The following is a 24719-nucleotide window of genomic DNA, read 5'->3' on the forward strand; positions in this document are numbered from 1 at the left end:
TCTCAGTAGTGATTATTAAACCACACTGAACTGAGCTCAACTGAACTGAACTTAAACACTACAAACTGAACTACACTGTTCCTATTTACTGTGACCTTTTATGTGAAGCTGATTTGACACAATCTACATTGTATAAGCGCTATACAAATAAAGGTGAATTGAATTGAATTTAATTCGATCCAAGACCAACGACGAGATGATCCCAAGGTTTCCATATCCTGGACCAGGCCGTATTCTGAGCAGCTACTGTGGTGGTCATGGAGGAGTGGAGAACATGAGACTGATTCCTGTGATGCTCCAGAGACAGACAAGTCTTCGCTGAGGCCAGCTTCCAGCCTCCGCCGCTGAGACTGCAGCTCTGCACAAGACATTTGGCCAGCGGAGAAATTAAAATGGTCGTGCCCAACTGAGTCTGGTTTCTCTCAAGGTTTTTTTTTTCTTCACTTTTGCCAATTAGTGAAGTTTTTTTCCCTCTCCGCTGTCGCCACTGGCTTGCATGATTTGGGATCTGTAGAGCTGCGCATCGTTGGTTTTGCTCTTCAGTGTTTGGACTCTCAGTGGTGATTTTTAAACCACATTGAACTGAGCTAAACTGAACTGAACTTAAACACTATAAACTGGACTACACTGTCTTATTTACTATGACCTTTTATGTGAAGCTGCTTTGACACAATCTACATTGTATAAGCGCTATACAAATAAAGGTGAATTGAATTGAATATGATGACGTGTGCAGGTGCTGTAGTGCTGTCCCAATTCCTAGGGGTAAATTTTGAAGCCCTTCCCCTTCACCCTTGGTTGTAAGGGGCAAGGGGAAGGGGTACAAAAATAGAATTGGGATTGGGCCTTAATCTCCCCTTCGCTTCGCCCTCATTCTGTGCTTGATAATTGTTCTGTGTTCCTACACAACTCTCATGTCTTACCTGTTTGAGGATCATCAGTATGTCTTGACCTGTGGATCACTGTTGTTTCTCATCTCGTCTTGTCTCACCCTGTGATCTGAGTTAATCCATCTGTGCACCGGCTCACCTCTGCTCTGCCCACAGTCCACGTTTGAGTGAAACCTTCCCATCTGCTCGCCAGCCTGGGGTCTGTCCTGTTCTTTTCAACTGTTTTTGCCTTGGAGGTTTCTTTCTATTTTGACCAGTCCTGTGTCGCCCAGAAGAAGGCTGAGCAATCTGACTGCTTCTTTTCTATTTTTGTCACAAACTTTGTTAATTATTCCTTTGCGCTTTGGTCTCCTTTTGAACTCCTTTTGAGTTTTATATTTTAAAAGGGTGATATATATAGAGGTTTATTTTTTTGTTCAATAAATGGAGTTTTTTGCAATTGAAATCTTCAATACTAAAAACATGATTTCTGAAAACTACTAAAATCTCCACTTTTTGTCATTTTTATAAATCATGTTTTTTGCAATTGTAATCTTCAATGCATAATATAAAGCATGACATCAACAAAAATGGAGTTATCTCTTTTTGCAAATAAACTCTTCATATACATACAGTGTACATTACTACCCATATCTGCCATGGCAAAGAGCTATAGTTTGACCCCTGTAATTATCAAATGATCACTGTCCTTTATCTTTACCAAAAGTGACCTATCATATGTTTAAAGATAACCGTACCATACTTGCCACATCTTACCTCAGCTGCTTTGAGCTCACACCATTTAGCCAGAGATACTCGCCCATATTTGCCATATCTTCTCTGGGCCACTATAGGCTAACAGCCACATTATCCAGAGTTTACTGTGCCGAATATTTGCCAAAAGTGGCCGACATGTGTTTAAAAATAACTGGGCCACATTTGCCATATTTTTCTGGGCCACTTTAGGCTCATGGCCCATTAGCCAGAGCTTACTGTGCTGAATAATTGCCAAAAGTGGTCTTCAGATAACTGGGCCACATTTGCACCTACACATGTGGACCACTTAGGGTTTGACCCAGATTACCCTTAAATAATGTTTTATTCAACTTATTGAAGTTTAAATAATGTTTTATTCAATTTTTTTACAGATGGATCTAAAGAAGCTAGTAGTAAAAGGTAGGAACAGGTGTAAATGATGAGTTCAAAAAACACACTAGTATACACAGCGGAATTAACAGCTATAGGTCAAGTTTCACAAACAGGGCTTAGATTAAGCCAGGACCAGGCCTTAGTTAAATTAGGCTATTTAAGGCACGTTTATAAAAATGGTCTAAGAAAAATATATCACCTGGAGACAAAAAAATTACACTAACGTATTTTAAGACATCTAACTGCAAGTTATTTTGAGTTGAGACAGCTCAAACATGCAATTTAATCTTGACTAGCCTTAAACCTTGTTTGTGAAATTGGGGGTAAGTGTGTTAGTGGAGCTGAACACGCAGCACTGATATAAATATGTGGTCTAAATGTCAAGATTGGAAAATGTGAAAAACGTCCAAAGGTTTTTTTGTTTTTGTTTGTTCTGTGCCACTTTTCCTCCCTCGCTTCTAGTTTCTTCTTCCTGCCCCTTTCTAATAATCAGACTCTTCACCAACGCAAGTTACATCCGGTACAGTAGGTGGTGATAATGTTTTTAATGAGTTAGTTGCCATAAAACAAGAAGAAGAAGAAGTGCAATTTAAGAAGGCTTTCTTTTCTTTTCTCCTCTCTATTCCTCCTCCCACCAAGAGTACTGAGGGTGGACGGAGGAGCAGAACACGCAGTGCCGAATGAAACTCAATGAAGTCTCTGAGTGGGTAAAGCTGCGGTCACACTGCACTTTTCTTCCCATAGACTTCCATTCATATGCAGGCGAAAGTGTCAGGTCAAGCAGTAAGTTTCGCAGTTCGCTGCGTTGGAAAGTTCAAGCTTGGTGAACTCTGACCTGCAAAATCACATTACATGATTGCGTAAGACCAATCGAGGATCAAAACATGACCTCTCAGGACAGAAAATTTAAAACATGGACCAATCGCTCACTTTTTTTAATGTCTATCATCTTGTTTAATCCTGTCCCTTTTCGCAGCGCCGTACTAGAATTTTAGGTTTATTCATGAACTAACAGGTACAGCTCGAAAGAATGCTTTTTATCTTTAGTATCTCTTCAGCAAGCAGAGCAAGATATGTTTTGTTTATTGTTTGATTTATTTGAACAAAGTTAAATGGTTTGTGTAAGTTTGTTTGAAGGGCCGCTGCAATGGCTCTTAACATGTTTTATGTTGAAAGAATGAAAGGTTTATGTTATACAAGAAAGAAACTTGTATACATTTAGAACCATTTCAGTGTGAGTGAATGATGAAGAATTTTTCAATTTTAAATGATCTTTCCCTTTAAACTTCACACTAGTAGGAACCTTTAAAATAGATTAATTTTGATGGTTAAGATGTAATGTTTGTTTTTGATGGTGTTTGTATTATGAAACTATCAAAAAAGTTCTAATGGTTTTGTAATGGTTTTATTTGTTGTAATGGAAATTACATCAGTTTTCTCTATTGGTAATGTTTTGCATCCTATTGCTGACATATTAAAACCATTATATCTGTAATGGAAAAAATTAGAAGGTCGTTTCTGAAACCTTTCATTTATTTGTCTTGTAGATTTTCTGTTTAATGGTGCATCCTCTCATACAGTGGTGTAGCGCGAGACTCCGGGACAGGAACGAAATGGAGACGGGATGCTGGGAAAGACACTTAGGAACACAGGTGTATGAGGAGCCACGGTGCTCGAGACCGTTTGCCTCTTCTGACGCTGAAGCACATAACGAAAGTTCAGTGGAGGTTTGACGGCGCGGACAGAACTGCTGGTTTCCTCAGATGAGCTGGTCTCCGAAGACTCGCTGGATTCACTGGAGGTGGTGGGATGTAATTCGGGTCCGGCAGGGATGGCCTGGTACACGGGGTCTGCAAACTGAGGTGTTACTGCACCGCCATCTTGGAATGAGGGCTCAGGGTGATGAGGAACATGAACATCAAGGGTTGGTGTTTTGGAAACTGTTGTGGACTTTTCCTCTAGCTGTGTCGGACTGACAACATGAACCTGTTGGCCAGTGGTAAAAAAGTAGTTATTGGCAAATGTATAATTTCTTAAAGATGCAGTACAGTTTTTTTGGAAGATAAAAATACCACATAGCCTACTGCAACACCTCTTATATACAGAACTAAAACACTAGATATGCACTTTCATTCATTAGATATACATATGTATAGGTAGATCTACATGTTTATACCTTTAGCCCTTTACAAAAATAATCAAATGATGTCTTTCATGAACAAATCACCAAACTTTTATTCTAAAAGGAAAAAGTTATTTTAAATAAAGGATTATTTACAGATAGTTATAATTAAATAGTTTATGTACGTATATATTTTCATTCAGCTTAGTCACTGATTTATCAGGGGTCGCCATAGCTGAATGAACAACAACTCTGGCATATGTTTCATGCTGTGTATACCCTTCCAGCTATAAACCCAGTCCTGGGAGTCCCGTGCGAACACACCAAGAACATGCAAACTCCATACAGAAACACCAACTGGCCCAGCCGGGACTCAGACCAGCAACCTTTTTGCTGTGAGGTGACAAAAATACCCACTGAGCCACCGTGCTGCCTATATCTTTCATTAGTTAGTACATCACAGTTATTATAGGTTATTTAGGTCTGCTATTAAAAGATATACGTTTGGAATAAAATGTTTTTTTTTTTGTTGTTTATTGTGTTAACTAGTTAGTACTGGGTTTAAACTAACTATATCAATAGCACACTTGTCATCGTTTTAAGGAGATTGAATGTCCATATAAATACAAAAAAATTACAAATACAAAGATCCTATGAACACCTGCTGGTCAAAAGTGTTTAAACGCAACAAAATTTAGCAAATGTTAAATTGAAAATGTTCTAATTCTATCATTTTCTAAGTTTTTTTTAAATAAATTTTCAAGTTTGTTCTGTTGTGGGATCTGCTAACCAGGACAAGAAGAAATTAATTCGTATGAATCCTTTTTCTTTTACAAATGTCCCAATATAACGTCTACTACAGTAAAACTGAAGGTGGACTACCTTTTTTTTTCTTTATTAAAACAATGCACTTGGATCATCTGTCTTGTGACACATAATTGACAATGACAAGGCAAGAAACTAAAGAGAGGGTCTATTTTAGTCTTTCATTCATTTTCTATTTGAAGAACATGCAAACTCCACACAGAAATGCCAACTGACCCAGCCGGGGCTCGAACCAGCGACCATCTTGTTGTGAGGCAATTGTGCTACCCACTGGACCACCCTATTTTAGTCTTTAAACTTCTCTAAATAAAATAAATACTCTACTAGGATTGGTTCAGTTTCTTTCATAACACTGAGCTATCTGTCAGCAGCTTTTAAAGCTGTGAATTACTCATGTTACCTGGAGAAAAGGCCTGGGAAACAAATATAGATTTTTGGAGTACCTGTGGGCGAAATATTTCACAGGACACCTTCACATCTTGCAATCCATGGCCAGTGCCAAAAACCGTCCCAACACAGAATCCAACAGGCTAAAATGAAAGCAGATACAGTATAAATACTGAGTAATGTTACAATGAAATCAGACAGTTTGACAAAGTAGAGAACATTCATAAACTGAAACATTGAGGAAAAACAAAACAAAGCATTAACAGTGGTAGCAAACTTTCTTTTAGGAGGAATCTCACCTCTTTTCCTTCGAGTGCTGGCTCACACTGAACCTCTGAACACTCCTGAACAATGAACTCCACAAAAGTAGCAGGAAAAGGAGTGCTCTAATAAACCAAACATTAGACGATTCAATAATTCTGGTGAAGGAAATGATCAGTGCAGAGTGTTAAAGAAATACTGTCATCACATACATGCAGCATTTTTATTGAGTAATTAGTTGTATTTCGACTTGTAAAGCACTTATAAAGTGCTTTCATAGTGCTTTTCTTTGCAGTGTAAATACCAATTACATTTAGTTTCTTTTTTAGGGCCTTTAGTCAGCCTTTAAAGATGTTATGTGGGGTCTGAAAACTGAGGTGTTACTGCACTGCCATCTTGAAATGAGGGCTCAGGGTTATGAGGTCAACTGTTGTTGACTTTTCCTCTAGCTGTGTCAGACTGACTACATGAACCTGTTGGCCAGTGGTAAAAAAAGCAATTATTGGTAAATGTATAATTTCTTAAAGATGCAGTACAGTTTGTTTGTGAGATAAAAAATACCACATAGGCTACTGCAACACGTCTCATATACAGAACTAAAACACTAGATATGCACTTTTATTCATTAGATATACATTTATAGAGGTAGATCGGTATAGGTAGTTTATATACATATATATTTTCATTCAGCTTAGTCACTGATTTATCAGCAGAATGGACCACCAACAACACTGGTATATGTTTTATGCTGTGTATGCCCTTCCAGCTATAACCCCAGTACTGGGAGTCCCATGCAAACACACGGAGAACCTGCAAATTCCATACAAAAACACCAACTGGCAAAGCCGGGACTCAGACTAGCAAGCCTTTAAAGATGCTATGGGGTAATTTTTTGCTTGCCACAATGCAGTCATTTTTTAAAAAATCTTTCATTTGATCTGGAATGTAGCTTTCATTGGCCTGAGAACATCAAAAAGCTCATGTGACATGTATAGTAGCTTGTTTCGTGCAGTGTCATTGTGGCGAGTGGGCGGGCCCAAGAGCTGTGGGAACGGAATGAGGCCGAGGCACTGGCCTTGAGTCCCATGGAGGAGCTCTGGACTATAAAAGAAGGAGAGACAGCAGGTGATGACGAGAGAGGACCAGGCCTGGACATTTTGTTTTACTTTTGCTTTCAGTTCGACGGCAGTCTCCGTGATTAGCTGCCATTAGTTTGCTTCATTTTCTCATAAAAAATTAATTAAAAGTTTGTCAGTTTTCCGCCTCCTTCTTCCTGATGCCCAGGTGGCCAGTAACTTGTAAAGTAACAGTAACTTGTTACAGTGGTGCCGAAATCCAAGAGAAGTAGGCACATATTGTCCAGATGCCCTCGCCACTTTGAGGTTGGTTGAGTGTTTGGGAGTTAATCCAAGTGGGGGAGAAACCTGTTCGTTTGCCCCAGAGTCCCAGGGCGGTCAGAGGCTGGTGAAACTATCTGCTGCCGGCTCCCAGCATAGGGAGCAGCAGGGGATGTGGGGCTCACCACCGTGTGGGAAAGAGCTGTGAGAAGACATCCCAGAAAGGCCGGGGGAGTCACCGCTGTCTGCCAGGATGCAGAAGCCTGCTGCCGTCCACTGAAGTGGGAGCGGAGTAAGAGACAAGAAGTGCTGCCAGCCGGAAGAACCGCCACCAGTCACCAGAAAACAGAAAGGTAGATAGATTCCTTCACAGGCCTCCCAGCACGTCATTGGATCTCTCAGCTGGTTGAGGACCGAGTGGCAACGTGTCTAGAGAGTCGAAACCCAATATTTTTTTTCTCTCCTCTGTCACTTCTGTCTCTCCTCTTTTTTTCCATCTCTTTTCCTCATGCCCTAATTCCCAGGTCTTGCGGGTGTGGGAACCTTTTTGCCTTTTCTAGTGGATTTGGCCACTAGAGTGTGCAGTCATGGGAGTTGTGGTTATCCTGCAGAACCTCTGCAGAAATGAATGTTGATGCATGAGTAAAGTATTCGACAATTATTATGGTTGTATGAAACAGAGTAAGGCTGAAAGCTGTGAGTCGAAAGAAATCCTGAAGCAATTATTATTAGTAGTAATTTTTCATTTGTAAACAGAAATGGGAACTGTTGTATTCATAAATAATGTTTCTCTCTGTGAACTATTACATTTCAATAGTATACTATTAGTATTACCACACAGAGTTGCAAACCTAAAGTGTAGAAATGATAAATTGCTGTCTTGTAACCTGCTGTGAGGCTCTGGTGATGGTGTGCACTGTCAGGCTGGCTGGAAGTGTGCTCTGTGTGTTGTATTTGAGAAGGGCAGTTCTGGCTGCGGCAGCAGCTTCAACACCATCTACCGGCAGCAGAAGAGGACAATCTGGACATGTCAACCGTAACTTCTCTGGGGGATCTTGAGGAAGAAAAGCAAACATGAAGTGAGAGAAAAGAAACATCAAGAATTGAAATGGATAAATCAGGAGAGATGCAGATAGCAAGACACTGAAACTTGTTTGTCAATTATAGCATATTAAAGACTTCCATTTTCAATCTTCAATTTTCCATAGACTTTCATTTTCATTGTGGTCCTTGTTTTTAAAAAGGCTTAGTATTTGCTGTTCAGTACTAATAACATCCTTCATTCTGAGATTCTAAACATTCATGCATTTTACTAAGAGACATTTTTATGAATGGCCAAAAAAACTATTTTATCTTCTATTTAGTTCCTTCATGTAATCAAAACAAGAAGTGATTAATACCTCTGCCATTTTAAATTCTAAATGACCTTAATGGGACTTTTAAATGTCACAATGTCGCTGGTATTGTTAATGTTATGTTTTGTATATGGTTATATTTGGATTAAGACAAATTCAGCTTGAGTCCAAGACAAATTTCCTGCAAATGAAAATGAAGTATAACTCCAACTCTTCTTGTTCATTATTTTAAGTCACTTGATAATACCAAGAATATCAAAAATGACAGCACACAGCAGATCTTTTTAAATTTTAGCGTCTAAACTCTGGAACTCGAGATATAATGCAATGGAATACTGTAGATACAAATATGCTTTGTATGATATAAAACATTTACATTTTTATTTGTAACAATTTAATTTGAGATGAACAGTAATGGTAAGGCACTATAGATAATGTGAAGTTTGGGGTAAATGCCTTGCCTTTTCTGCTTGTGAATTTAATTATTAATTAACATTTAAGTGCTGTTTAATAGAGCAAAAATGTTCACCGTATTTACCATTTATATTAGTTTATTCTGGATATAGTGTTATTTCATTTAGTTTAACTGGAATAAAAGAAGATTATCAGACAGATGATGATGTTAACAACTACCTCGATACCATCTAAAGTGACAGTGCAAGACAGGAAGATCTTGGGCCTTGTAGGGCCTTGATAAATCTGCCAGAATTGACCTCGGCAGTCACCACCAAGGAGTCAATGCTGAAAGAAGTTGAGGAGGTTGTGAGAGGAGCAAGATATATTTTAGTATCGTTGCCTGGTGCATAACGGAGTTCCTCCTGAGAAATTTGAAAGCAATTCAGAGCATTTATAAATGATCTTACTAAAACATCAGTCCTAGGCTGTATATAGATCCTGATAAACCCACTGCAGTAGGACAGTAGGGAATGCGGCAGCTGGTGGCGTGGACCCAATGAGACAAGGCAGCTGACAGATTTTGTGAACAGAGCTATATAGATCTAATTCACACCAGATAAAGTTCCTCCATCCTCCCAGGATTTAGGTGTATGATGTCTCCCCAGGCCCTTCCAACCTTTTCTGCATAGGCTTGGCTGAGACGCCACTGTGTCTTCTCTGCCAGAGAGGAGGATCCCTGGAGCAAATCTTGAGCTGCTACCCAAGGGCACCATGATCAAGTGATGCAGGTTATCCCAGAAGCCATCAGGACAGGGATCACCTCCAATAAACATTAACAAACAATGAGGCAGTGCATCACCTTTGTTAAGGCTGGGGAGAAGCACAGCAGCACATGGGTCAAGCAGGGTGACTGCTGGCAACAGCTCAGGACTGGCAGCTGAAGGTCGACATAGAGAGGCAGCTCAAAATCTCAGAGAGGATTGCAGTGGCCTCTCTCAGGCCAGACATGGTCCTGGTGTCAGAAACAATAAGGCAAGTTATTCTGTTCCCCGTTGACTGTTCCTCCGGAAGACTGGATGAAGAAGGCTTTCGAGAGAAAGAGGCCCAAGCACTGTATGAGGATGCTGATACAGAGGTTTTATCGGCCAGTCTCTCATCAGGCACTCAAGATGCTGAGAGTAAAGGGACTGACAAACAAAAGAGCCATTATTGCTCATCACTGAAATGGCAGAAAAGGCATCAAGATGGCTGTGGATCAGGCGATGAGAGCCGTGGACCACATATGCTCTTCATACACAAGCTCGGGCGAGGGTGTGTGATGTTGTGAGACCTGAAGCATCCAGTAAACCCAGGATATATCCATAGATATTTACATTACAAGTCGCCTACGCTATCGTTGTCTATTGGAAGGTATGCGTCAATAGAGCTGCCATTTTAGTACAGGGTAGCGCTCCTTTGAGATGAATGTGGGACCAAGGTGCAGTGGAGGAGATATATAAACATGAATACCCATATTTATGATTGTGAGTTTTCCAAGAGGTGGTCAGTATGCAAATATTTTTTTACATTATGAAAATTATAATTTGATATCACTTTCCTACATTGATGGATCGGTGACCACACGGGCATTGCCGACAAAGAGGGTATGTTTGTGGTTATGGAAATGGATTATCCCCCCTCCCTGTTAAATTTGATCTAATCCGTGTACTGAAACACAACCCTCTCCTGCTTTCACTTCTCATTCTAACAGAGGGAGCGATTTGTTTGTGAATGATTCCCCGTTATGAACGACTCGTGTAAACCATGGATATCCCTGCATCTCAATGTGCATATCCACCTTTCTGATATAAATGGTATATAAGATTTATAATATTCAATAATTTAGGGTGGACAGTATGCACATTGAGGTGCAGACACTGTTATGTTATCTTGCGACCCTTAAGTTACTTCAAAAACTAGCCGTTACTTTACTAAGCTGACAATAATACGAGTTTCTGGCACCAGCATCTTGTTGTCATATTTCATTTACATTGTTTGCTTTTTTATTCAACAAAACTAGCATAAGTTGGTGCTACTTTGCCTTATGGATAGTACAGTAAGTGACTGTATTATCATCAATAACGTTACTTGTTTAGCACAAAAGTTCATAACATATAAAACATAAAAAAACTAATTTTTACCTAAGAACTATTATGCCTTTATTCTTAGTGTGCACATTACTACACCCGTACACAGCACTAAAGTCCAGCATCTTCACTTTGGCTTTAGTCTTGACTAGTGCTGTTGAATGACATTTTGTCCAGGGAGCACTGTACAAATGTGGCAGTGCTATTGACGCATGCTCAGGGTCCGTATGTCATATCTAGTGTATATATCTATGGGATACATCACTGATGATGTGTCTAAGTTTCACTTAAGTGTATATTAGAACAAAAGCAGTTTTAACATTTTAAGGTCAATATTATTATCCCCCTTAGGACTTTTCTAATTAAGCAAATCTAGTTAACCTAATTGATTTAATTTAATCTAAATTGTTAAGCCTTTAAAATATATTTTAAGTTAAAAGCTAGTATCTTGCAAAATCACTAGTAAAATAATATGTACTGTCATCGTGGTAAAGATCAAATTAAATTACTTAATCAGAAATAGTTATTAAAACTACAGTTTAAAAAATCGTATCTTCATTAAACAGCACTTGGAAAAAAATACAGTTTCAAAGGAGTGCTAATAATTTGGTTTTCGAATGTAGGCTTATGCATTTTTGTCAAAATCTCTAGTAAATTACATCTAATGTAGCTCTTCAGAACCATGGCGATCTTGTGATTCACTGTGAAAAAAAATATGATTCTCAATTTAACTAGAAGTGTGTAGATCTTTTAGAAAAAGTAACTAAACATTCATATTCACATAATATTCACCAGACTCAGACTAATATAGCTCTAACACCAGACTTCAGGGGCGTAGCAACCGGGGGGGACGGGGGGAATACGTCCCCCTCACTTTTAGAGACAGACCATTTAGAAACAGGTGATTAATAATTATATGAACGTATGATCTCATACAGCCGTCCCCCCCACTTTTAAAATTTCCGCTACGACCCTGCCAGACTTTGAAATGTAATTTTTTCCCCCACTTTTTGAACTTAATGTTTAGTCAAACATTGCCTGCACTGATACTTTCTGTACATTTGTTTTATTGGACAACTTTCAACTGGAAAAAAAAATGTGTAAACAATGGATTAAAATTAGTTTTTAACCCTCCTGTTGAATTGTTGGTCAACAGTGACCGGTGCCCCATTCTAACGGCAGAAAAAAAAACCCTAAATAATGTTTTCATCTTGAAATTTGGTGACTTTTTCTAAAATGACCCCAACATTAGAAAAAAATATTATTTTCTTTTTTCAAATTTTCATCAATGCTACAGCCACAGTACAACACTTGTCTTACAATTCAAATTTGACTCACCACCTTGAAAAACATTTTAAACCACAAAAAATACTTACAATAAGATTTTGCTGCTTTACCTTATTAGTACTGTCTTGCTAACTTTTTACAAATATGCTGATACTTTTAGCATTAAAAAATACACCATTTACTTTAGTAAAAAACAAGTGTTCTCCACTGAATAAATACTAATGAAGCACACGCTGATGCACACTAATGAGGTCAAATCTCATTATTAGCAGATTTTGTAATTACGATGAAGTTGTTTCTTCATGCAAAATAGATTTGAAGATTGAAATTAAATGTAGCTGCTTTTTATTAGAGGTTTGGTGAAGGCTGAATGGTGAATAGAAAATTCTAGGACAACAGGAGGGTTCAAATTTATTTGTTTGTAACTCTTGAAGATGTATGCAGTCAGACTGGGAAAAATGGTTCACCTGGTACGAGAGTGCAGTCATAGCTGTAAAGGTAAGAGAAACCCTCTGGTGTGTGAAGTACTGTGGTGTTACAGTTGCCAGAGATTTGCTACAACACAAGAAAAACATGTAATTGTAACGGCAATCTTATATTCTCTTACACATGATAAAAACACCCGATGAGCAATGGGATATTTCACCATGAAATTGAGAAAATACTCAACATTTACTTTGCCTCAAGCTGCTTAAACCCTTATACATAAGCTGCTTATACGTTTTTCTTGTTTGATCTAACATTTTTTTAAATGCCATATTTTATATTTTATAATTATATATCTATCGACTTCCACTTGATAAATGTTTTTTGTTTTTCTTTTCAACAGCAAACAAAACAAAAAAATTAAATAAAATCAACACACATTTTAAAAAAATGACAATCAAAGAGTTTTGGATGATTTAGGTGTGCATCCATCATCAGATTTCCAAACTACAATTAGATAAGTTCATACTAATTTGTATATACTGTATAATTTTTTATTATTAATTAAATAGTCACAGTTTAAATTTATAACAAATATTTACAGAAATAAAGGTACAAATGCTGTAATTGGGGTGGTAACTTTCTAAAAAGTACAATTTTGCATAAAAAGTTAAAAAAATGTCACAGCTTTTGTACCTTTATTTTTGCAAATGTGTAAATACAATTTTAAACAGAGACAATCAACACTACTATACAGTCATCGAGAGGCAATAAATTCCCTTTTAAATTTCTCTAAAATGTCCAATAACAGGTTATAATCAGAAGCTGAAGCTGCCTTACTGTTTCCATGAAGGGTCTTACAGCACACTTCTTCCATGATTTGGGACTGAGGACATGACACTTGGTCTCAAGGACATCTAAATCCAGATAATAGATCTTTCCAGCTGGACCCTACAGCACAGATACATGGACCTATGAAGTAAGCAATACCTTGCAAACATGACAATTGCATGTACACTGTATAAAGCGATAAGTTGACACCACATAATGATATAATAGTTGCGTTTACATTTTAAAAGGTGAGTAAACCTGTTGCTTTTGAAGCGATTAGTTGACTTTACTTTAAAAAGTGAGTAAACCTGTTGCTTTTAAAGCGATTGGTTAACTTTATAAAGTGAATAAACTTGTTGCTTATAAAGTGATTAGCTGGGTTTACTTTATAAAGTGAGTAAATCTGTTGCTTTTAAAGCAAGTTGTTGCATTTACTTTTCAAAATGTGAGTTAACCTGCTGCTTTTAAAGCAATTAGTTGACTTTACTTTAAAAATGAGCAAACCTTTTGCTTTTTTAAAAGTGATTAGTTGAATTTACCTAAAAATTGGATAAACCCATTGCCTTAAACTGATTAAATTAATGAACTCTTATTGCATAATTATAAAAGTTGTCAGCTTATTTGTTCACTTTACTTCAAACTTTACTCACTTTTTTAAATTTAAGTATCTAATCTTTTTTAGTGCACATACTGTTATTTATGATATTAATTTAATAATAAATAATGTGTGGTTGTCTTTCCACTATTAAAAATAACAGCACTGCTTACCAACCTGTTGATTCGCCTGGACGTTTGTGATTCTGTTAAGGGCAAATTTGTAACCTGTTTGTCTGTCCTCATTTATGTACGTGACGGCCAGTCTGGACAACTTCTCCACAGTCTTGTCATCACAGGGAACATGAACAGGAACTAAACTTGTCCCATAAACACACAAAATGTTTGCAGCTGACAAAATCCCAATCAGAGACAACATATTTGCTTCGTATTATAGACACGAGGTAACCTGCTTTATTTCTAATGCTCTAATATGGCATGTGTTTATTCCAGAAGATAAAGGCGACTTTGGAATCAGGCTTGATAAACATTAACAAGCTGATCAATGTGAACTCACTGGGATGTAAACAGCATGTGTGCCATAGTCTACAGGATCAAAATGTACCTCAACACTTTATTTTGATGGTCAGAGTATTAGAAGACTGCTAAATATCGGATAACGTTTTATTTAGAGGCTCCACCAACAGATATTCTATTGACTATAAGCAAAGCATGGCTAGATTACTTAGTCATAGTCAGTAGTATAGTCTTTTAGATTACACTTTTCTGGTAGATTACTTGGTAACACTTTATAATAATTACACACTATGAATCATCTATTAAGCATTACCAAATAGTTAATTCATTATCTGTTAAGCATTAACTCTACATTAATAGACGTTAGTAAGCAGTTTATAAATACAGCTTCAAATGCTCTATTCTTGACTTAAAAGCACATTTATTATATGTTTAATAAGTGTACTTTCATACTTTATTACTTATTAATACTAAATTAATTATTGCATTATTTACAAACCAGTTATTTAAGAATAGTTGGTGCTGTTTTAAGATTATTTAGAATGCATAAGTAAATGATTAATAAACTATTCAAATTAACATTTATATATTTTATTATTCAGGCATATACTAATAGTTTATTTGTATGTTAATAAATGCTTTATTAACTCAACTTCATCCAGTTTTGTGACATAATCTAAAGTGAGGACTATTTATGCTTAAATTGTATAATTAAAAAAAAACTATATTAAATTGACAGCAATAATCACCGTTACATAAGATATTTCATGTAAAAACTGATTGCAGTATCAATGAAAAACAAAACAAAGTGAAGAATCTAATATAAAGTGAAGAATATAATCATTTAAAAAAGAGGATAAATATCAATGAATTGGGAACAACAGTCTGCCATTGAACAAATAATATGTAATTATTTTACCAAAAAAGTAACTGTAGTCTGATTACAAGTATTTTAAAAAGAAGTTTACTGTAATTACAAGTACTTGATTTTTGGAATCATGTTACATAAAACCTATTTCATATAATCTGTTAATACCCAGCCCTGACTATAAATTATTTTGCAAGTATGTCAATTTACAGTTACCCTAATCTAATGCCCCTCAGGGTTGTGTCTTTTCCCCTCTACACGAATGACTGCACTTTAAAGGACCCCTCTGTCAAGCTCCTGAAATTTGCAGTCACAATAACCTGGAGCTTAACGCACTCAAAACAGTGGAGATAAAAGTGGACTTCAGGAGAAACCCCCCTGCTCTCCCCCCACTGAGCATCATAGACAGCATTGTGGCAGCAATTGAGCCATTCAGGTTCCTGGGCACCACCATCTCTCAGCACCTGAAGTGGGACACTCAAATTGACTCCATTGTCAAAAAAGCTCAACAGAGGCTGTATTTTCGATAACATTATATTTTGATGGTCCATTTGAGTATAAGTAATCGTCTGCTCGTCAATAACTGTCTGGTTTAGCTCAGCTACCAACTTTTACTTCTGGTCGATGCTACAGAGAACTGTGCACCAGTGCACTTCTCTCAGGTAATTTATCTCACAAACTCTTGATGAAAGTAATTGTGAAACAAATTACACTACTTTTTATACACCTATACATTTATTTATTTAACAACATACTTTGCATGCCAATTTGCACACAACATCTGCACATATAATACAGTATATTGTAATATACCACATGTCAATTTGTATATTTGCATTCACTGCCTACTTCACTACTTCTATTTTTAAATTAATTTATCATCAGTTTTTTGTCTTGGCTCTGTCATTCTGTTGCACTGTAGAAGCTTCTGTCATGAAAACAAATTCCTCGTATGTGTGAACATACCTGGACATACATTAAAGCTTTCTGATTATGATTCTTAACAGTCTACTAATTACTAATAATTTAATCAGTTGCATAGATACTTAAAGGAACAGTTGAAAACAAAATGAGTGGTTGAGTGTTTATATATAAATGGATCTATGAGTATTCAATATCGACATAAATTCTGCATTTATACCAGAATGAATAAGCATTACTTTAACTGCAAAAACATACCCATACATAAAGCTATTTTAATATTAACTGGTCTTCATTTCACTGAGAAAACATTCTCTTATTTAAGCCACGCAAAAAATACTCGAAACTAAAAATCCACGGCCCATTTTTATTTAATTCAACAACAAAAAGATTCATGCATGTCCCAAAATAAACATATAATATAAACTCTAGTTTTGCTTATATTTAAATGGACTAATTGAAATGGAATTTTTTGAATTACTAATTTAAACATTTGTCAAAATTAAGGTGACGCAGTAATGCAGTAGGTAGTGCTGTCGCCTCACAGCAAGAAGGTTGCTGGTTCGAGCCTCAGCTAGGCCAGTTGGCGTTTCTGTGTGGAGTTTGCATGTTCTCCCTGCGTTTGCGTGGGTTTCTTCCGGGTGCTCCGGTTTCCCCCACAGTCCATAGACATGTGGTACAGGTGGATTGGGTAGGCTAAATTGTCCGTAGTGTTTGAGTATGAATGAGTGTGTGTGGATGTTTCCCAGAGATGGGTTGCGGCTGGAAGGGCATCTGCTGTGTAAATCAAATACTGGATAAGTTGGCGATTCATTCCGCTGTGGCGACCCTAGATTAATAAAGGGACTAAGCTGAAAAGAAAATGAATGAATGAATGTCAAAATAAAAATAAAAAACTCCTGATCTGAATGATTATTCTGTATTAATGTAGCGGAGTTGCTTTATTGTGTGGATTAATATTGGGAAAGATGAAGTGTATCTTGGGATTTACAGATGTGTAAGCTAAAAGTGAAGGATGGTCATATATATATATATATAATGAGTACTATAGTAAACCATTGTTGTTTAACCAGTTGTGAAAATTATTTGATTCCTTACTTTTTATATATTTTTTTATCATTTTATCAAAGAAATATCTGTTCAACGAACTTAAATAATTAATGAATTAATAGTCTTTATTAATTATGTTTCATTAAAGTTTGTTATATTAGGAAAATGAAGACTACTCATTATCTAAAGTTTATATTATGCCAGGTCATTGAGGTTTTAGCAAAAGCAAAGCAAAAACAACTACAACATCTGGGAAACAAAAGCAGAAACAAACATAGCTCAAACTCACTCCGCCACACGATGGCGCTGCTGCAAAACAGCAAAGTTTGATCAACAGATGCCAGTAAAAACTGGGAACTGTGGACGCACAGAAACACATAGGGGAATTTTTTTGGAATTTGGATTTTGTAATGCTGATCACTATTTACATAATAAAAGGAAAAAAGTTTTTTTTTTTTTTTGGTGTTTTTGGTATTTTTGAAACTGTTGGCTTATATATTCCCAATGGTCAAATTCCCAAAAAGTCAAACTGTTAATTTGTCACCTATCATGATTCAATGAGTAATAAAGCAGATCAAAAAGCTGAAAAGAATCTACGTGAAAAAAAAATACTATAACTAAGAGTGAATGCTGTAAGGTAGTGTTTTTAAACCATAGTGAATAACTTTAATTAATATGTTGTGGTAATTCTGTAATTGCTATGGTGATACAACAACTGTATTAACATAAACTACCCAACCCAAACTGTTGGGTTTTTTTACAACTATAGAGTATACTAAACTAAACAGTTTACTCTAGTAAGCTTAATTTATGGATATACTTAAATAGCTAAACAAAATAGTTATTTAGTAAACCATGTCATATAAAGTGTAGGCTATTATACTGTATTTCAACGCTATCTACAACTTAAAACACAGCATGCTAGTATTAATAGTAAGCTGTAATAACAGTTTATCAGACCCTACTCTCAGAATTATAGTATTTGTAATTAGATTCTGGCAGGGATTTCATATTATATTCATGGATTTTACAAAATTGTTTTAATACTTTTGCGAATATATTTGCGATTTATTGGTCTAATTGCGGAGAAGACGACAGACAGACAGACAGACAGACAGTGGATGTGTTGAGTTCAGATGACAGGTTTGCGCGCGAGAGGGAGTGTCCGAGACTTCAGCGCGCGCATGCAGTGCATTCAGCCTCACACATCGCTCGGATCCACTCGCATTCACGAGAACATCCACAGAGAAGATGCTGTTTTTGAGGAATCTCTGCTGTTTTCTGCTCTGCTGTGTGTTTGAGGTGAGCGTTGCGCGCAGGACTGAAGAAGCGGAGAGTTTGGAGAAGATGGAGAGCGCGCGCTGCGTGTCCCGCTGCCTGACGCTGCACATCACGCAGATCACCGCGGCCTTTAGACACCTGCAGGTCAGACACGCGCCTCTCTATGGGCTATTCTCTATTCTTTTCTCTTTGTGCAAACAATAACATTTAGACAATGTGCTGTACCCTCTTTAATGTTTTGGCTTTCAGCAGTGACATTGACATTGAAGTGAACTTTACTGTGAAAACTAAACTTAAGCGGTTTCAATCTATGTTAAGCTGCTTTCACAATCTACATTGTAAAAGAGGTAGAGAAATGAAGAATTTCATTGAATACAAGCCAAGCCAAGTTTGATGCTTTTTTTAGCCTCTTTCTTCAATTTTTGTTTAACTGAGAGAAGATTTTTTAACATTTCTGAACATAATAGTTTTAATAATTTCTAATAACGGATATATTTTATCTTTGCCATGATGACAGTAAATATTCTTACTAGTTATTTTTCAAGATAATAGTATTTAGCTTAAGGCGACATTTAGACAAGTGAGAAAAAAATATTGCTTAAGGGGGGGGGGGGGGGGGGGGGGGGGTTGGGGGGTAATAATATTGACCTTAATATGGTTTAAAACTGCTTTTATTCCACCTGACAGAAAACAAATAAGACTTTCGCTAGAAGAAAAAAATTATATCAGAAATACAGAAAAAAGTCCTTGCTCCATTTAATATCACTTGTAAAATATTTGAAAAAGAATATTTCACAGGAGGTCTAATAATTTTGTCCTTACCTGTATATGCACCTTAATATTCAACTTCTGCATCATGCTGATACTCCTGACAGTTTTGCACAATTATTCCTTCTCTGCTGGATTTTGCACAATGGTAACATTTACACATTCACGTGATTGGTAACACTTTGCTCTATGAATAATATTGAAAAACAATTATTTATTAGTCATAGTTCAGCATTATTATAAACCTCAAAGTTGGGCTGGTTAAAATTAGTTCATGCACAGTGAGTAAACATAAACTAATGCTATTTAACTTAATTTTAATTCATTAGAAGTTTATATTTATGTTTTTTGTTTTGCATGCTATGCTATTTGTTTTATAATTTTTGGGGGAGAGGAATGGACACATTAAGATTTGTGCTGTGTGTTTTATGTCCTACGTTTTAAGTTTTTATGGTGTCGGTTGCTGTTGTTATTACTGTATGTGAATATTGTGTCATGTATGAGGACTCATGACTTTTTCTTGCATGCTTTCCCAATTGCCTGTTTTGCTTAGTTTTTAAATTTTTGGGTGGACTTTAAGGTATAATCCCAAAAATGAAAATTCTCTTCCATTCATTTACTTACACCTTTACTTGCTCACTTTTATGAGTTTCTTTTAAACACTTAAAGAATTTATATATATATATATATATATATATATATATATATATATATATATATATATATATATATATATATATATATATATATATATATTGAAGAATGAAGAAATGAAGAATGCTGAAAACCTGTAAGCATCAGTGGTGTATAGTAACACATTACAAATACCCAAACTTTAGTAAGTAGTTTTAAAAATATGTACTTTTACTTTCCCTTGAGTACATTTAAGTGCAGTATCGGTACTTTTACTCCTCTACTTTCCTTCACCCTGCAGTCATTACTTTATTTTGCCTTGTCTGTGAGTCTTGTGATTCCTGTCCAATCAAATCGTACATATAAAGTAATTTGCATCATAATGGCCATTTTTAAATGCAGCAATCTGTTTGAAATCTTTAGATGCATGTCACTGATGAGAAAATGACAATGGCCTTAAACATTAATTAAATGCACTACAGAATGTGATGTTAACACACACATCCACAAATTACATGTAAACGCATCAAGGTTTTTTTTACAGCAAAATACTCACTACTCTTGAGTACTTTAAAAGGGGCAACTTTTACTTTTACTTTGAGTAATATTTAAAACAGATACTTTTACTCTTCTCTGTACTACATTTTTGGACAAGTAAGGGTACTTTTACCCTTGATTTGGGTAAAATCTTTTTTGATTGGTAACCATTGACTGTTTTTCCTACTATATGTGTAATACAGTTTTTCAGCTTTCTTCAAAATATATTTTTTATTGTTCAACAGAAAAAAGACACTCATAAAGATTTTAAACCACTTGAGGGAGAGTACATAGTGAGTAGATTTTCATTTTTGGGTGAACTAACCCTTTAACTCTTCCCTGGCATTCAGTGTGGACAGCAAAGTAGGAATTTCATTGTACAGGGAACCGGTTTTCTAACTGTGCATCTGATAATGAACGCTTTGAATCTTAAATCTTAAAGTTGAAGTTTACTGACACTTATAGTCGGTTATGATAACTTGTTGTTCTTGACACAGAATGGAAAGGACTGGCTGATGGAAAAGTATTAAAATATTGACTTCCCAAAAACACGGTTCATGAAAGTGTGAACATAATGAAATACAGAAACTGCATGCCAGAATGCTAATTTCCACTAGCAAAAATAGATATAGATGTTCATTCTGAACATAGTTTGTTGGTAATTTTAACATATGTATGATGCCATATCTGATGACATAAGAATTTTAGTTCATAAAACCATGCTCAAATACAGTGGTTCCCAAGGGGGGGGGGGGGGGGGGGTGTTGTCCCGAGACAATGAGGGGGGTTCACTTGGGGATTTCAAAAAATCTAATTTTATTAATATACCGTATTTTAATTAAAAAGAAAAAATAGTAGTAATAGTTACATTAAAAAAAACAACATGCAAATAAAAAGCCATCAGCCTTTATTTATTTGTTTTTTTTCCCCTTTGATTGCGACCCCTGTGGCGATTATGTTATAATAAAGACACAGCAACAGCGTCAGATGCAGCAGACATATTGTTTGGGACCAGGTTAAACTTTCTGACACCCTTACGGAACTCGCATGCATTAAAAATAAAGGCCTTGACTGAATATGGAGAAAGGTCTCAGGGTGACGTTCTCCAAAATTAAATGAATAAAAGATTTGGGCCTTTTGGTGTGTGCGCAATGTAGCATGCACAGTTTGTATATTTATAACCACTTCAGAGGATATTGAAGGTCGCAAGTCACTGGCATTGTTATTTTGGGGGTTGCAGGCTGAAAAGTTTGGGAACTCCTGCTCTAACATACTGTAGTATAATGTATTAGTGTTCCTAAGATGTTTTGAATTAAGATGTTTAAAGGGATAGTTCACCTAAAAATCAACATTTATTCACTAATTTGTTAGTTTTTTCAGTTGAACACAAAAGGAGATACTTTGAAGAAAGTTGGAAACCGGTAACATTAAAGTAGGAAAAACAAATACTATGAAAGTCAACAGTATTGGGTAAAGTTATTTTTGAAAGTAATGCATTACAATATTGAGTTACGCTGTGGTCACAGTTTGAGCATGCGAAATTCTGTCGTACGGCGATATGAAAAGGGATTAAACAAGATGATTAGACACTAAAAAGCAATTATTTGACATTTCGGTACAAAGAAGTCATGTTTTGATCTCCGATTTATCTCATGCAATCACGTGATGTGATTTCACAGGTCAGAGTTCACCAAGCTTAAACTTTGCAACGCAGTGACTTGCAAAATGTATAAATGGAAATCTATGGGGCAAAAAGAGCAGTGTGACTGGCAATAACTTGCAATAACTAGTTGCGTTACTTTGTTACTATTGTATTATGTTAATTTTTGAGTTACTTTTGCATTACTTTTCCTTACCTTGTTGAGGGTTAATCTATTTCAGAACTTGCAGGGAGTTTGTTGTTTGTTTTTAATGGATGAACTCCGCAATTAACAAGGCACTCACTGCATAACCTTCATTTATTTAGAAAAATAAAAACTCATCAAAAAAATGATAATTTAGGATAATGTTGTTTTCTGAGAACTTCCTGACCCCAGAGCTATAGACACTATATACAGTATACAGATTACTGAGTTTAAAGTGAGTTTGCTTTTGAACTTTTTGTCTTATTAGATACGTAAAATCGCTGCCCATTAAAACAGTCCCTTTTCCTGTTCTTCAATGCTTTCAAAATAAAGAGAATACTTGCAGATAATAATCATAGAAATGTAAGGCTCTGACCTGCCATCTTGGTTTCTGTCTGTTCAACGTGCCTCATCATTTTAATTCAGCATTTTCTTTTAAAGCTAATTGTTTAATTAAAAAAGTGTCTAGCGTTAAATAAAAAAAATTGTAACTCAAATATTATAACTTTTTTAAAGTCATGCATTACTTTACCCTTTTCTTAGAAAAGTATTATTATTACGTTACTCACATTACTTGTAATGCGTTACCCCCAACACTTTAAGTTAATAGTAACTGGTTTCCAAACATTTGACAAAATATGTTCTGTAGAGTTCCACTGAAAAAGAAACTCTGTTTTGTGTGAAGTGAAATGGGCTTGAATGGTAGCAGAATGTACAGTTTTGTGTGAACTGTTCTTTTAAAGGGGTGGTCCACTACAATATCATATTTTAAACTTTAGTTGATGTGTAATGAAGCTGTGTGAACATAAACAGCATCTCTGAATGTAAACTGCTCAAAGTTCAATGCAAAGGGAGACCTTGGTTTTTACAGTTAGCTTAGCTAAGCCTACAATGAACGAGTTTTGGGGACTACAAAAAAATACTTCCGGTGCTTGTGAGATCACAAACGTACGTTTACTGCGCACACACACTGCGCAGCTAAGGGGCGTGGCCAGAGGCGCTGTAATGTTACAGCAGAGGGAGAAAATGTCGTTCTGCTATTTCCACAGAGCTTCTTTTGTTTCTGTATTTGGGCTTCCAAATGACACGTCACAAAAACAGAAGTGCTTACATTTCAATATTAATTACGTTCCAGAGAATTATAAAATAGCAAGCATGATTTGACAAAACACAGCTTCCAGAATCTCTCCCAGTTCAGTGCTGGATTCGGTTAAAATCTCCTCAAAGAAGGAGCAGCTCCAACAAGCAGAAGCTGTTAACTCTGAGCTACGACCTGTAAGTGTTTTTATTTGTTAAAATTGATTATGACATGCACAGTGTTTTGCGTTAATGGTATGTTGTAGCAAACATGTAAACAATGGGAAATGCTGTTTGGCACTGCTAACGGTTTAGCTACAAATTCATATTTATCAGTCAAACAGCTGTAAACACACACACACACACACACACATTCTTCACCAGCGCATGCGTATCTCTGTATAGACAGCTTTTCTGTGCATTTTACATCTCGGATAATGAACTCGCAAAAGATATGTGAACGATTCATATTACTTACACATGCATATTCCGAATATATGTGAAAGACGTTGTGTAACGTGTTGAGTTAAAAAAATACAGGAGAGCTCGCCTAACTCGTTGCAGCAGAAAAATTAATCAAGGCTCACACAGGTCGCATCCTACATCTTGTGCTTTATTCTTCTGTTTACAGCGTCACTGTATATTACAGAACAATAACTTAATCCGAGCATCAGAGAAAAAGAAAAAGAAACATCTGTCTCGCGCACATGCATTTCTTGTAAATAACGTGATTTTTCCTTCAAATGAAACATGAGCACACATTGCTTTGCATTTTATTAACACAACCAAGCTTTAAAATTACATTCTCGACCACCCCTTTAAGATGTTTGAATAACTAGGTTTTTAAAGCCGACATAATCACTTCATAAATGCCAAAATAAAAATTAATGAAATGGTTCTTTTGACTCAATAATTCATGGTGTGATCACTATAGCCCTCATCTGCTTGATGCTTTTGCTTTCAGATGCGCAGTCAGGGTCTTTTCTGAGCATATGTATTTGGTTTAGTGGATGGGAAACAGATTGCTTTTTTTGAGTGTGAATGAAGTGTTTAATGGCAGTTTTCACCTGTTTTCTCCACAAGTTTATCCCGTTACTGACTGGGACCAGTTTAAGTGCAATTGTAGTTAATTATGTGGTATTTAGAGGGAGATTCATGAAAGCATATGGTCTGAAAGGCCACCATGCAGTATGACTGTCTTGTACATCTCAATCTGTTTTCTGTATGTCTGTTGCACTTACTGTATTAGATCAATCCAACCAAAATTAAATCATAATTAGAGGCACATTATGAAAAAC

At 36.2% G+C, this 24719-nt stretch overlaps 2 protein-coding genes across 2 annotated transcripts in view; one reads left to right on the forward strand and one right to left on the reverse strand.

Annotated features, from left to right (window-relative positions):
- Positions 1-3401: 3401 nt before the first annotated feature.
- On the reverse strand, positions 3402-14420 carry si:ch211-262h13.5 (uncharacterized protein LOC571127 homolog). The gene is made up of 7 exons (XM_056448422.1): positions 14144-14420; positions 13381-13491; positions 12582-12669; positions 7838-8004; positions 5652-5738; positions 5409-5495; positions 3402-4004 (listed from the first exon to the last, which is right to left on the reverse strand). Exons 1-7 carry the CDS (start codon positions 14342-14344, stop codon positions 3591-3593), a joined length of 1155 nt encoding a protein of 384 aa, XP_056304397.1. The 5' UTR covers positions 14345-14420; the 3' UTR covers positions 3402-3590.
- Positions 14421-18428: 4008 nt separating this feature from the next.
- Positions 18429-24719, forward strand: part of anos1b (anosmin 1b) — a 189199-nt gene continuing 182908 nt past the window's right edge. Inside the window, exon 1 of the mRNA XM_056447647.1 lies at positions 18429-18706. Coding sequence (XP_056303622.1) covers positions 18533-18706 — 174 coding nt within the window. The 5' untranslated portion in view covers positions 18429-18532. The remainder of the gene's footprint in view (positions 18707-24719) is intronic.

Source organism: Danio aesculapii, chromosome 22 (assembly GCF_903798145.1).
Source record: "Danio aesculapii chromosome 22, fDanAes4.1, whole genome shotgun sequence".
NCBI lineage: Eukaryota > Metazoa > Chordata > Actinopteri > Cypriniformes > Danionidae > Danio > Danio aesculapii.

Coding starts and splice junctions, on each gene's coding strand:
- si:ch211-262h13.5 (XM_056448422.1), bottom strand. CDS start 14,344: ATGTTGTCTCTGATTGGGATTTTGTCAGCTGCAAACATTTTGTGTGTT. Junction 12,670..13,380: donor TAAGACCCTTCATGGAAACA/GTAAGGCAGCTT, acceptor CTTGTGTTGTAG/CAAATCTCTGGCAACTGTAA. Junction 4,005..5,408: donor GTGAAATATTTCGCCCACAG/GTACTCCAAAAA, acceptor ACTGGCCAACAG/GTTCATGTTGTCAGTCCGAC.